Below are 14,734 nucleotides of genomic sequence, written 5' to 3' on the forward strand. Positions count from 1 at the left end.
ACAGGACAAGAATAGACACAGCAGCCGGGAACAGAAAATCATTATAACCCTCCTTGGCTACTCTTGAACAAGCAGACTATGACATGATATGGCACCATGGGACCATAGGACAGATGCTTTTGTTACCTGTAAATGTTTATTCTTCCCTGCCATCTCCTTCCTTCTCTGTTCCTTCCCTCTCCATTCTGCTTTTGAGCCCCCACAAGCATTTAATGAACACACAGTTGGAGTGCAACAGAAACAAGAGAAGTTTTATTCATAGATTCATAGATGCTAGGGTCGGAAGGGACCTCAATAGATCATCGAGTCCGTCCCCCTGCATAGGCAGGAAAGTGCTGGGTTTAGAAGACCGCAGCTAGATGCTTATCTAACCTCCTCTTGAAGACCCCCAGAGTAGGGGAGAGCACCACCTCCCTTGGGAGCCCATTCCAGACCTTGGCCACTCTAACTGTGAAGAAGTTCTTCCTAATGTCTAGTCTAAATCTGCTCTCTGCTAGCTTGTGGCCATTATTTCTTGTAACCCCCGGGGGCGCCTTGGTGAATAAAACCTCACCAATTCCCTTCTGTGCCCCCGTGATGAACTTATAGGCAGCCACAAGGTCGCCTCGCAACCTTCTCTTGAAGAGGTCCAGGTGCCCCAGTCTCTCTCCGTAGGGCTTGGCCTGCAAGCCCTTAACCATATGAGTGGCCCTTCTCTGGACCCTCTCCAGGTTATCCACATCCCTCTTGAAGTGTGGCGCCCAAAACTGCACAAGTGTGGCGGTCCAACTGCGGTTCGACCAGCGCCCGATAGAGGGGAAGTATCACCTCCTTGGATCTATTCGTCATGCATCTGCTGATGCACGGTAAAGTGCCATTAGCTTTTCTGATGGCTTCGTCACACTGCTGACTCATGTTCATCTTGGAGTCCACTAGGACTCCAAGATCCCTTTCCACTTCCGTTCCATCAAGCAGGTCATTACCTAGGCAGTAGGTATGCTGGACATTTTTGTCCAGCATACCTACTGCAAGTTAATTTAATGTCCAGGGATTGGGGCAGTCCTCTCTGTGGGAGGGGGCTTTCACATGTTTCTCCATGAACCAGCCTCCTCTACCACTGTCAGGGCCATGACTTGGCCATCTCTTCTCCCTTCTCTTTTTTCCACTCTATTGTGTTTCCCGTCTAAACTGTTCCCCTGCTGAGCCCAATACTGCTTTTAAGAAACAAGCCCAGTTGCTTATGCTCTGTAGGCTCTGGTCAGGTGTTGTTGCTTCCCTCCTTGTTAAGTTTTACATACAATAAAATGAGCTAAATTCTGAAGCACTCTTCCCCTGGTAACAGAACAGGCTTTTTTCCCCACACAAGAAGTTAAATTCCATGGAAACTAGGATAAATATGCAGAGTTAGTGAGGTAACATACAGTTTTTTTAAAAACTTTTCCCTGGCAGGCTGCTATGAGTGGCTTCCTAGAATCTATTCACAAAAGAGGAAGACAGAAGTCAAGCATTTCAGCTGCAAATCTGGCATGGGGGTAAGGGAACCCTCTCCCTTTACCCACACAAACAGTAGAGGGAGGTCCTGTGAGTGCCTGTGCAGGGTCAGCTAACAGGAAAATCCAAATATAACCTCTCTAGGAGGGTATCATTTGTAGATGAAGGGTCTTAAACTTGGCTACTGCACATGTGACTCTGAGTCAGTTATGGTCAGGGCACATGTTGCTTGTAACCAGAAGAACAACAGAGTGCATGTGCTAACCTTTCCCAATCCCTGCCAGTTTGGCTTCTGAAGCAGAGTTCTTGCTAGACAGCATATCTGCTCCCTGTTTGCTGCATGAGCCAGAGTAGGAAATATTTGAGAGCAAACAGTTGTGGAGAATTACTTTCTCCTTTCTCCTGTACTGTTTCTTCCAATGCTGTAACCTGTGCCCACTCTCAAGCAGGGAGATGCTTATCTATAGAGAGCACTGGCTTCATCCAATATAACTATGGCATGCTTCTTGGTCTTGATATTTTTTTTTTAATTCTATAAATAGCTTAGTGGTGAAATACTATTCTAAAAGGCATTGAAATGCCATGGCACTAAAAGGGAACCCATGCATAAGCTTGCTATAACTTGCAGGACTGTTCTGATAGTTAGTGCCAATGAATATGTTGGAGCATATATACTTACAAGTCTTGGCCTATTCCCACCCCAGCCATGGAGCTACAATCATTCAGAATCATCAGAGGGACATCCCTGGGAAATAAAAGCATTCTTTGGAGAAGTGATGTTAGCCAGAGAGGAGAGTGTATTCTCTGTCCTGGCCAAAGCAGGAGCTAACTTTAAGAAGTGAGGAGTAGGTCTTCTGCCTAGATGTGATTTCATGACAGCTGTTACAAGTCCCCATGCTGTCAGAGTGGTTCACCTTGCTGTCAGAGTGGTTCTGCTGAGTCTCTTCCAAGCATTAAGCCCCATGGTGATTCTGCTATAATCTTCCTTTACCATCTTTCTCAATTAGCGTGGATAAGAAAACTCCTAACAGAAGAGACCCCTGTTCCAATTTTGAATCAATATCATTTTTGTTTTTCAATTTAAAGCTTTATGTCTATGGCTTTACCTTAACTTTGACTGCTTGTACCCAGTCTTTTTGTGAAGCAACTTCATCTGTTTTAACTGCCAGATTTTTTTTTAAGTGTTTGGGGCCTGTCCAACACAACCAGACCATGCAGCTTTATATCTTATCACTGGCATCCCTGAAGGAAATAAAATCCTGCAGAATAAATGTTCTTAAACCCGAAGTTTTTCTTGGCAGAGAGATCAGTAGTGTAAATGTTGCATATTGTGTGTGTGTCAAGGATTTGAGAGGGAACAACACTGGTTCAGCTACAACTGTGTTTGAATATTGTGGCTGATGGGAGGCTTTTAATAAGATTTCCCTAACCTCTGTGGATGGGTCTTTTTTCTCCTGAGAATCACATTAATCAAAGTTTGCTTTAAGTTATTCGCAAGAACCTTGCCTAATGTTTCTCCAACTGGCACACACACACACACACACACACACACATATATATATAACCTTTTGGGGAGTGCAGCAGGTGCCTACAGAGTACATGACAGGAAGGAAGGAGAAATAAAAAGGGAGGGAAAAGAAGAAAAGGAAAAAATGAAGAACGCCTCTAAAATATCTCTAAGTATTTTGGAGAAGCTCCAGTTTAGTTGTAATGACATCAAGTGTTACTCACATATGAATACATCCCTCTTACGCACGGTTCCAAGTAGCTGTGAGAGCAGATGAGGCCATAGTCATCCACTCTTGGAATTTCCTGTAGTCTTTGTTCTAAATCTTAAAGACAGAATTCTGTTAACAATTATTTAACTTTCTTTTAGTTTTTCAAGACTCCACAAGCCTTCGTATTGTGCTGAACTCTAAAACACTGGTTTAAAACTTAGATTTATGTACCCATACATTATATTTAATCCTAGCCATTGATCTACACTGAAAAACACAGTCATTCTGTAGAGAGAGTTTGAGTGTGTGTGTGTGCATGTGTGGATGCACATGTGTACACACACAGAGAAGTCTAGGAGCACTCTTACCTCCCTGGAAGGTAGAACTGGCACTTACTGGGGCAGTTGTCTTGGTTGAATTCTAGGCCCTGAAAGAGTGAAAACAAAATAGAGGCATTGGTAATTGCATGCAGATGCCCAAGGTTATGTCCACAGAGAGAGAGAGAGAGAAATGCAGCTTTCTATCTGCCCATGCCTCTCTCTGACCCAGTAGCTCAGTAGTTTTTTTCCTCATCCAGAATGAATTGCATGTGCCCTGATGAACTCAATTCATGTCAAACACTACATGAAATGGGATGACGGACATGAGAGGAGATTGTGCCACATCACATTCCTTTCAAACTGGGGTTGGACCTTTCCTGTCTTTGCATTCCAAACAGATACCAAAATACAAGTTTAAAAACAAAAACAAAAAACCACATAACCTAAATACATGTAATTATCTAGAGGCTGAGAACTGTGACAAAGCAATGCTGACCGTAACATCTTTTATTTTGGATTGATTGCTAGAATTGTGTGTATATTGTGCAGTATTATCTTTGCCAGATCCTACAAGCATTGTGTTGAATGCATCCTTCTCTTCATCACTGACTTAAAAAACCTTAAACCTGCGCTTCTTATTGCAGACAGTTGGGAGGGAATTGCTGCTTCATTTAATACAATTCCTGGTAGGCAAGGATCAGCAAGACCCAGTCATCACAAAACTACTCGATAACACCCGGATTCATATCATGCCATCAATGAATCCAGATGGATTTGAAGCTACAAAAATACCTAATTGTTATTTCTCAAAAGGAAGGTAAGGTGTGTGTGGAAGTGGGCAGAGGAAGTGGGTGTGCATTTTTTTTAATAGAGGGGGTATGCCATAACAGGTGAGTAATTATTGTCAGCTTAGAGATAAATTTGGCCTGTGGTGTTCTGAAGACATAATGCTATGACATGAAGGTTGGCAGCGGACTGATCCAAGCCTCTGTTTGCTTGTGAGTGTGTGTTCTTTGAGAGAATTGATCACAGTTTAAAGTGCTTTAAACTTTAAGCTACATATATCTGGTTTCTAAATAGAAATACAACATTTCTGGATCCCTAGGGTGCCAAAAATGAAAATAGTCACAGAATTAATGGCAGGCAAGAGGACCTTTTCTTCATTTTCAGATTAGATAGAGGATGGCTGTTTTCAGTTTGCTGGACAAAAAGAAAATGTTTAACACTACAGATGTTCAAACCCAGCTTGTCATCTCTCTCATCAACAAAGAAAACAATATAACAGTTCTGAAACAAATTTGTCGATGCTTTTATTTAATAAAAGCACTGGTTCCCAGCACTGCCATAAGCCTACTGTAAAATGCTTTCTGCAGCTCAGATGATTTGTGTTCTGCATCAGTTGCAGGCAGAATGGACCACTAGAGAGGGCTCTGTCCCTGAGGAGATGCTGTGTAGTGGCTTCTACCAAAACAGTATTACTCAGATAATTTAAGGCACTTCTTCAGCTGTCCACCCCAAAGCTTGAAGCCCATACAGCAGCCTTTTCAGTTCCAGATCTGACTTTCAACAAATTTAGATAGCTGCTGATATGTCTGCCATTCTTCCATGATGGCTGAGCTGATGCTAGGTCAACAACAGGAAAATTATGTGAAGCCTCCAAAGACTAGGCTTTGGTTACGCTGGCAAAACATCCATAGTGACAAAAAAAAGTTTAAGAAGTTCATCCCATTGCGGGCAGTCTTGGAAACAGCTGAGTGCAAACTGTGCTGAACTCATAGCTATGAGGGGAGGAACCAGAAGCATGGCAGCAGAGCTTTTGTTGGTAGCTGTATGAGCTTACTGGCTGGTCAGAGTGGGGCTTGCCTGGAGTCACTGCTCACATGCAGCTGTGGAACCCAGGGGGTGAGTGCTGTTATGATTCACTTTGCCCTTCCCTTGCTCCCCACTACCCCAATTACCCTTGATTTCAGCAGCAAGGAAAAGAAGGGACAGAGGGAGTACAGACAGGGGCTGTGCACTACTGTCGCCCATCCCCTCTCCTCCGTTTTCCTGCTGCTGATAGGGAAGGAAAGAGAGTGGAAGAGCAAAAAGCAGTGGCACTCATTCCCTGGGCTCCAGAGCTGCTTGAAAGCAGGGTCTCTGGGCAGATGAGCGTTCTTTACTGCCCATGCAGCACACTGCTGAAGGGGGCAGGGCCATATCCCTGTCAGCGCAACCCTGGATCTGCCCCATGGCAGCTGTGTAAGGAATCTGTTGTAGAAGGAGTGTTTGTGTAACACTGCCCTGTCTGCAGTCCTTGCATGTTATAATGCAAATTGCTACAGAGATCAAAACAGGGAAGAAAATTAAAAAACCTAGAAAAAGGAGAATAAAGAGAGAGCACAGACAAAGACAAAGAAGAAATGACAGGAAGAAGGAAACCAGAGGAACACATTTGGGAAGATACAGAAAAGCAGAAAGTGGCCAACACAACTCTTACTAATACCATAGGAGTACTTGTGTAGCTAAGGACCAAGATCTTTTGGATCTTTTACTTTAGCTGCCATAGCAGCGTTAGGGGGAACCAATTTGTCATGTAGATGCACATACTACTTGGCACACTACACAACTAAATTAGGCCCTGTTTAAAATAGCTTACTCCTGAAACAAGTAGGTCTTTTGTGGGGGGGGTTCCAGTGACTGAAGCATCTTGGGGGTTGACACTAAAAAAATGAAATTGTTTAAAAGGAACAAATCCGTAGCTAAATGCTAATCACACTGACCTTGCAGTAGAGGAGAAAGGAAGAAGTATGGGATTGGTGAAACAGGTTGGCACTCCAAGTACTCTGAGATGAAAAGGGCATCCTTTTGCTAGGTGCATTGTTTTTACTGCTTCACACTGAGGATGATGACATTACAAGTGGCTCAGCCATAGGAAAGACACATGCATTCCCAAACAAGCAGAAAAAACACGCTTTGCATTCTCTATTTGACTTATGCCACAATATTGTTTTTGCTGAGAGACAGAAAAGGAATCAGTGTTTTCATTTGAAATACTCTTGTCATGGTAGAATAATTATTCTATTGTATTCAGAGGTCAATGACTTCTATGATGTGGAATTATGTCAGTTTATTTGATGGTTAAATGAGAACAGCTTCATGCTCATTTACCTATGCACTGTTTAAATAATCCTGTTTCCTCCGGACACTAGCACATCACAGAACCAAAGCATTGTAAATCATTTAAGATTGATCAAGTTGTTGGAAATGTCTACATGCAAACAAATAGGATTTTGTTTTTTCTGTAAGATACAATATGAATGAAGAAGATCTGAACAGGAATTTCCCTGATGTCTTCAAAAGTAACTGGGTCCAAACTCAACCAGAGACTGAAGCAGTGATGAAATGGATACAAAACGAAACATTTGTTCTTTCAGCTAACTTGCATGGTGGGGCACTTGTTGGCAGTTACCCATTTGATAACGGTTACTCAGGTAAGCTAATACCTGTGCTTCTCCTTTAAGAGCTTTAGTAAGAAAAAAACAAAATCCCTGAAATTTTGAACAGGGCCTTGCAAACTTAGAGCTGAGGGAGTGGGGTGGAGAAAAATGATTGACCAGGAGGAAGAAAATCTTTTAGAGGTCAAAAAGGTAGAATAAATAAAGTAAGAATTGACAAAGGCTTAAGTGAATTGGACTTTGCAAAGAAAATTAAAACAAACAGTAAGTGCTTCTTCAGTCATATTAAACAGATGTGGTGGGGCACAGTTGGGGTGCTTGCCACGTGGCAGGGACTGCAGTAGACTGGGACAAAGCTGGTAGAGAAGGCAGCCAAGTGAAGCCCCTGAATGTCATGATTAAGGGGGAGAGGTGTGTGGTGGAGCACCGTTGGAGGTGCTCGCCACTCAAGGACTTTCACAGGCTCTGAGAGGAGCCTGCCTTGGCGAAGCAGCAGGGGGAACCTCCCCCAGGAACTGTTCTAAGGTGGGAGGTGTGTGGCAGAACAGCCCCCAGGAAATGCCAGGCCAGTTACCACCTCGGTGGAAGGTGAGTAGGGGAGCCTAAACCCCAGCCCCTGCCTTCGGGTGGGTTATTTAACATCGGAAGCAGTTGGGGCCAGGCATGGCTCTGGCCACTTGAGCCCACGTGGGGTGCAAGACCCCGAGGAGTGAGTGTGTTGGGCCAGACACACCAGTGAGTGGCACCTGAGCCTGCAGTTGGGAGGCGTGGAGAGCCTAGCAAAGAGCATGGAGCCTAATGAAGAGGCAAGGGGCCCAGAAGTTAGGAGCCCCAACTGTGCATGTGCGGGGGAAGGAGCCCAGGGAGAGTGAGGGGCTCAGAGCCCAAGGAGAGAGGCCAAAGTTAGGGGCCGGGATATAGTTACAACATGTGAATGCTGAGAGGGGTGAGTAGTGAGGCCCTGTGAACAGGGGGCCCAGGATGAGGCCCTGTGAGGAAAGGGTGCGAAGTGGGTCCTGGTGAGCAGGGGGCTCGAGGGTAGGCCCTGCTAATGTGGGGGCTAGGTTAGGTCCAGGTAAGCCTTCAGGGGCCTGAGGCCACACATGGGCCAGAGGCCGATTGGGTGGGGCGGCTGAGGAAGTGCCGCGGGCAAACATCGAGGCGAGTCAGGAGCCCCTAATTCAGAGCAGCTGGGTGAGTGACCCAGTGAGGGATGAGAGGCAGAGTCACTCCACTGTTCTGCAAGCCGCCCAGTGCTCGCTTGGATGAAGGTCATGGGAGAGGCCCAAGAGGCCATGTGCTTGCTGGCTGGGGAGTGCAGGGAAACAAGCCCCAGGACCCTCCAGGAGAGGGCAGGGGGAGTGTGGCCCCAGGAAAAGGAGGGGTGGTATGAGAGTAGCCCTGCAAAGGGGCAGTATGAGAGAGACCGCATGAGAGGTGGTGGAGTGAGAGAGGGAGGCAGTATGACTATGGACCGTGATAGGGCAGAAAGTGAGAGGCCTAACACTGGGATGAGTTGAGCCCAGCCTGAGGCTGGAGCAGAGCTGTTAGGAACATCTGCAAGGCTTGGGATGTAGTATAGGGGTGGTTGGAGCTGCATACATAGGCCCAGGAGAACATAGGCTTCCCGCCTAATTAAGACCTTAATTTTTGAACAACAAGGCATGGCAGGAGAGAAAGGTGGGCAGCATGCCCAGAGGCAGGTGGGAGACTAGCACTGTGGCTAGTCCAGGAGTTCCCACTTTGCCACACAGGAAAGAACAAGAAGGCTGTTGAGGTTGCTTGGATTGCTAGGCGAGCGACAGGGAGGTTAAGGAGGAGGGGGCTGGCTTTCCTCTGTAACATGAGGCATGGTGCTCTTCCTAGGATCATCAGAGCATGTGTTTATTTAACTAATTTCCATTACAGACCTACCACACCCTTTTTCTGTCCTTTTTTCCTGTGGGATATGTTGGGACACAAGAAACTGATAGGCAGGTTTGAGGGCTTCATATTTTTTGTGAAATACAGAGCTATTCATTGTAACATTAATCAGGGTCATACCATGACCATCTTCATTACACAGATATGGTAACTACAAAGCGTTATAGTGCAACCAAAGATGATGATGTTTTCAGATACCTTGCAAAATCCTATGCTTCCCACCATGCCACCATGTCCAGAGGGATTTCATGTGGTACTTCAAATGTGGAAAGCTTTCCAGGTGGTATTACAAATGGATATTCATGGTACCCATTGGAAGGTAAGAGTGTCAATGTTTTCCTCTCATCTTCATTGCTTTTATTGTATGCTTGGACACAGGCTTGTTCCTGCACTCCATAACAGCTGTGGCTTTACCTGCAATACAATTTTTTGAAGTCTGAACTGACTGCCAGCGAAGTTGGTAGGTGCAAACATGTTGCACCTGTTATTGTGGACACTGTCAAGCAGAAGCATTTGCAGTCTCTGAACTAGCACATAGGTGAATGTTGCCCTGAGCCTTTCTGAATAGGGATCCAAATCTAAACAACAACAGCCAGCTTCCACTGACTGGGTCTTCAGCTCCTCCCTGTGCTTCGGCCCATGTCTTTTGCTGTTTCTCTAGCAAAAATGCAACTAGCTGGAGAGCCCTTCCTTAATCAGCTTGCACAGATCACTGCTGATTGACAAGCTACTGCTAAGGCTTCCCCTTTCCCTTCTGCTGTCAACCTGTTTTTATGCATTAACATAGATGCACAAATATATTGAGCCTCTTGGGCAAAAATCCTACTACCTATACTAGTCAATCAAGTGTAGGGCCACTACTGGCAACAGGTTTCATCTGGAATAGCTAAGATCAAATCTGCCACTTTCTTTTAGAAAGGAGAGAACTAATACCACTATCTTGTAATAGCTTTCTACCTGGCTAATTACTGAAATGAATGCACTGATTTATTTCTGTATGTAGTTAACCGTATACATGCTCCTGGTTAACCACACTCTGTGGCTTCATATTGTTACGAGAAGTGACACTGTACAAGTTTAGAAGGCTATTTTTGGTCATCAACTAGTATTTTTTTCACCAAGCTTGATGAAGCCTTTGTACTTCCCAAAAGTCTCCTTATTACTGACCATGCCAGACCTTGTTCCAAATGTGGATTTGTCTGTCCCTGAATGGTTACGAACATTTTCACAAGAGCTAGATTGTCATGTAGCAGGTTAGGGAAGATTTGACATTTCCTCACCCCCTTCTTACTGATTGCTGCTCTCAACATTAATCATTAACACTTACTTTTAGGTGGAATGCAGGATTATAACTATGTCTGGGGACAGTGTTTTGAAATTACATTGGAGCTGTCATGCTGTAAATATCCACCAGAAGGAAAACTGAAGCAATTCTGGAATGACAACAGGGCTTCTTTGATTGAATACATTAAACAAGTTCATCTAGGTGAGTAGGCTTTGTTATTTTAACAGCTAGTAAAGCTGAGCTGCTCTGACTTGGGAATAGAAATACTACCTGCTCTCCAGTGGCCGGCTAGAACTGAGAGCTGCTGCTATCAGGTTTTCTTGGTTCTTGTTGAATTAACAAGGTAGATAGCAGAGCTGTGTGTGCCCTTCTCATTTTAGAAACCAGGTAATGAGCATGGGAAGCATTGATTGGAAACCTCACAAGCCACTGACCACGCAGAGGGTCAATTTTTGCAGCCCTTCTTTACATAAATACAAATCCAGAGACCTTGCAGCTGCTTGATGAAAGGGATGTGTTGTCACTTCCACTGCAAGTGTTTTTTTTTACTGAGTGCCACAGGGAGCTCACAGGTTTTCCAGTCAGATCTGCCAGGTAGGTCTGCCTTTGGAGTCCTGCTTTGACTGCAGGAAGAGTTTGCTGAATCAGAGGTGTTTTGAATGAAGTATTGTGGGCCCAATGAACCAGAATTTTTAATCAAAACTTTGCTCCATCAGAACATTTCCAGCAGTCTCTCTCTTATGCAGATCTACCACACAGATGAAGTCACTAAAAATAATGTCTTGCATTCACCTGGAGATTCAGGAAAATTGAGTACAAACACATGACAAATCCCATGGGCTGTATTGAGGATGAGGCACTCTGAGCAGTCACAAATATTTCAGCCTCTGGCAGTCAGTAATGGGGATGTGCCTTGCTTTCCAGTTCTGCCCTCCAACACTGCAGGTTTGGGAGGGAAAAGAAGAGGCACAAAGACCTTAGGATTAGGAGCTACAGGGGATTTGGCATTGACAGATGTGCCAAACAGCTCCTGGTGCCAAGCGGCTCCTGTGCCTGGGAAAAACTGGGACCCGGTAACCCCTGCCCTGGCTACCCTATCCCTGATGGTGCTAAGCAACAGGGACAGGGCATCCTGGAAGTGTCCCTGATGGCTCCTGCTGGGTGGGCTGTCAGGGATCCAGTTTCTGTCCTTTCCTCCCTCCCTCTGCCTTGGAGGTGGAAGGGAGGCAGAGCAGAATACTGTGAGATTGTGGAGGTTTAGAGACCTGGCTAGGTGTCAAATTTGTCTTGGTACAACAAAGGAGTTGCTGTTTGAATTGGCAATTTCTTGTGGGACTGCCATGTTTGTGTGGCAAATCAGCCATTATTCTCTTGGGACAAATCCCTTCAATATTTGGCATGCTACTGTGCATTGTGAGAGAGATGCATACATCCTGCAACAATGCAGCATCCTGAGGGGGCCTCCAAGGCAGCTGGCAGTGGCTACTGTGCCAGCTCCAAAGGTTCAAAATGTGTTAATCAGTCACACCAAAAGATTTAAGATATTGGTCTAAAACTGAGGCTAAAAAGAAAACACCCTGGATTCTCATTACTTGTGCTTTCTGGTCCTTTAGCATCTACTTGGGGCACGTTTTTTCAAGTGTTTTTCCATGGCATTGAGATCCGGAATTGTACTTTGTTCACTAAGATACCACAGCTTGAAAAAAACAAAATGCTGCAAGATTTGGTAACACTAACCGTCATGCCCATCTCTTGTAATACTGGCCCTTGTGGAAACAACCTAAGCACCTCATCTTGATCTGCACAAGAATGAGGAGGAGGAATATTTGCCCATGTTCCCATAAACAGGGTCTAAACAGGAACCTTGCCTGTTAGCTCAGGGTGGTGACTCGTGACCGCAGAGGAGCCCTTCCGGCCGCACACCCCCAGCATCAGGGAGGCACCAAGCCCTAAACTACTTTTCTAAACCTGTGGTTTGAGATTGAATGGTCTTTAATTTTCTGTGCAGTGCGGTACACCTAAAATGGTAACTGTCACACTTCGGAGAGTCCAAGGGCTCTGAACAATTAAATGGCTGGAGCGGGGGTAGAGATGGGAGAGTTTTTGTATTGGGATGCTCGCTAACTAAAGACTAGAGCTTTGGATTCCTTTTACAGAGAAACAGCCTGTGTTAAGGAATTAGGTTTTTTATCAGTAATGCGTAGCGATGCTGCCCCCATGTGGTCAAAAACTGTACAAGTGGGCGGCAAGGAACGGAGGAGCGTGGGTGATTTTAAGTGAGACCAACCATATATAAACGGCTTATACTCCCATGTATAAGCTGCCTTTCCATTCTGGGCCCTGTACAGTAGCTTGTTTCTAGTTTTCATGTGAATTCCTTATGAATCCATGAGGCCATTCAGTGCTCAAAGACAGACCTGCTTGGATGTGCTCTAATTCCTTGTCCTGGAAAGAAAAGGAAGGAGCAGATTTCTATTTAACAGAGCTCTGGTATTTTATAGTGAACTAGAGAGTCACAGGGTCTATAGAAACGTAGCATTTGTTTTTTAAACAAAAATAAGTGTAGAAACTGGTCTGGACACCAGCAGGCATGCCATGCTTTAATTGCCGTAGTGCCTCAGGTTTCCAGCCCACATGGAAGGACTGTGCTCTGTTGGAACTGGGCAAGTAAAGCAGAGAAGTCTCAGGCCTCAGAGAGTGCATAGTTCATGGGATCTCCTTGGAACTGGCTGGGGGTGGAAGCAAGGAGGCTATCAAATACAGGTTTCCCTCGATTTATGCGGGTTCTTTATATGTGAATTTGTTCTTACACGGTGAGCATATTTAGACCCATAATTCGTTATATGCGAGGTAAATGCACTCTTATGTGCTCAGCATATATGTCCCCACCACCCAAGCAGGTAAGTCTGTGGGGGGAGGGGAATGGGCCGTGGCCCCGCTCACCCCCACCCCAGCTGCAGTGGCCCTGGGAGCAGCCTGCAGCTGCTGGGCTGCACTGTACTCTGCCTGTCCCCCCGCGCCTGGGCTCACCCCATCTCTTGGGCCCCGGGCATAGCCGACATCAGCTGCCTGTACCAGGGCACAGTATAGCCCAGGAGCAGAGGTGAGTGGGGACAGGCAGAGCATGTTGCAGCCCAGTGGTTGCAGGCAGCTGGCGTGGGCCGCTGCAGCCGGGGCTGGGGTGAGTGCCACTCTTTTCCCTCTGCTTTGCTGCCTTGTGCAACCTCAGGAGCGGCACCCCTCCCCCTTCCCTAGTCCCAGTCTCACTCCCTCCCTCTCTGCCATGGGAACCTATCCCTATTTGTTACATTGTAAAGTGGATTCATTTTATGCGCTGTTCTCTGGGAACACATGTACAGCATAAATTGACAGAAACCTTGTAACTTCCTTTCAAGGGAAAAAAAGATCTTTCTTGACAAGATCTGTCATTGGAGTGTGACTAATCTTTCACATGCTAGCACACCTAGAGGTCCTACCTCAAGTTTTACTTAAGATCAGTTATTCCATGAAAGTTTACATGTAAAAGTGTTCTGATACACCCTCTCTCTGTGGTAGAAGAGCCTTTGAGGTGAATGGCACATGGCATGCCAGGATGTGCAGTTACCATTCACCATGCTTCTCAGTTTAACAGCCAGGGTGCTGCAGCACTTCCTGGTGTGGCTATTCAGCATGGACAATCTAGACTGGACTGCAGCTTTCTTTGCAGTGTGACTCCAAAGAGATTGTGCAGTGACCTGGCTGTTTCTGTTAAGGGGCAGTGTCTGGATGGTTTTTAATCAACTACTCGTTTCTTTAAATACAAAAATTGGATTTAATTATATTTTTTATTTTTTTGTTAAAATGCTTTTAAAAAATAAACTATCAAGATAGATATGTTAAAGGTCAAAGATATATAATTTTGGAATAGGGATTATAACTTCTAATTATACTATTTGAGACAATATAGTCATGTAACCTTTTTAAAACTTTTATAAATAGGTCACAACAGGCCATGGACTATTAGGGGCCCATTCTTATGGGTTTCCCAGAGGCTCCTCTACAAATTAGTATAGATTAAAGAAAACCACTCTACCCAGTGGGAACGCTCTACCCAGTACTCTGTTTAGAAAATCCCATTAAGCATCTCCGTGATGCTTAGTTTCAATTATCAATGGATTTGTATCTCCAGAGATAACATCCTTGTTAACAGCAGTATATGGAGATGAGAGCTAACAGACCTGATTATCTACCCATCATCCTGTCTCGGACGGCCAGAGCCGACTCGAGGTGATTTAATAATTACTCATTCGTTGGGTGGGCTGGTGAATAGAGAGGCGGACAAGGCTTAATTGGTTGCAAAACTTTACTTATGCCGCTTGCAGCTGCGACGCTGATGGTCCGGTCGTATGAACAACTATGTTAGTTGTTCCAGCTGGCAGCAAGGGTATGTCGAGGATTGCGCTCGGCGATGGGGAGAAGAATCGATAGGTGATCAGTCTATCGATCAGCTCAGCCGCAAGTCAGATCTCTTTAGAGGCACTCTGCAGCGTGCTCAAAGTTCTCCGACTTGGGCGGAAGTTGCATGAAATTTTAAACAGCCAG

General features: G+C 45.2%; 1 protein-coding gene across 1 annotated transcript in view; it reads left to right on the plus strand.

The window, feature by feature from the left end:
- Positions 1 to 14,734, plus strand: part of CPM (carboxypeptidase M) — a 79,471-nt gene that overhangs the window by 52,531 nt on the left and 12,206 nt on the right. Inside the window, exons 5-8 of the mRNA XM_006026975.3 lie at positions 4,153 to 4,325; positions 6,797 to 6,981; positions 9,011 to 9,187; positions 10,202 to 10,354. Coding sequence (XP_006027037.1) covers positions 4,153 to 4,325; positions 6,797 to 6,981; positions 9,011 to 9,187; positions 10,202 to 10,354 — 688 coding nt within the window. The remainder of the gene's footprint in view (positions 1 to 4,152; positions 4,326 to 6,796; positions 6,982 to 9,010; positions 9,188 to 10,201; positions 10,355 to 14,734) is intronic.

Source organism: Alligator sinensis, unplaced genomic scaffold (assembly GCF_000455745.1).
Source record: "Alligator sinensis unplaced genomic scaffold, ASM45574v1 scaffold506_1, whole genome shotgun sequence".
NCBI classification, from domain to species: Eukaryota; Metazoa; Chordata; order Crocodylia; family Alligatoridae; genus Alligator; species Alligator sinensis.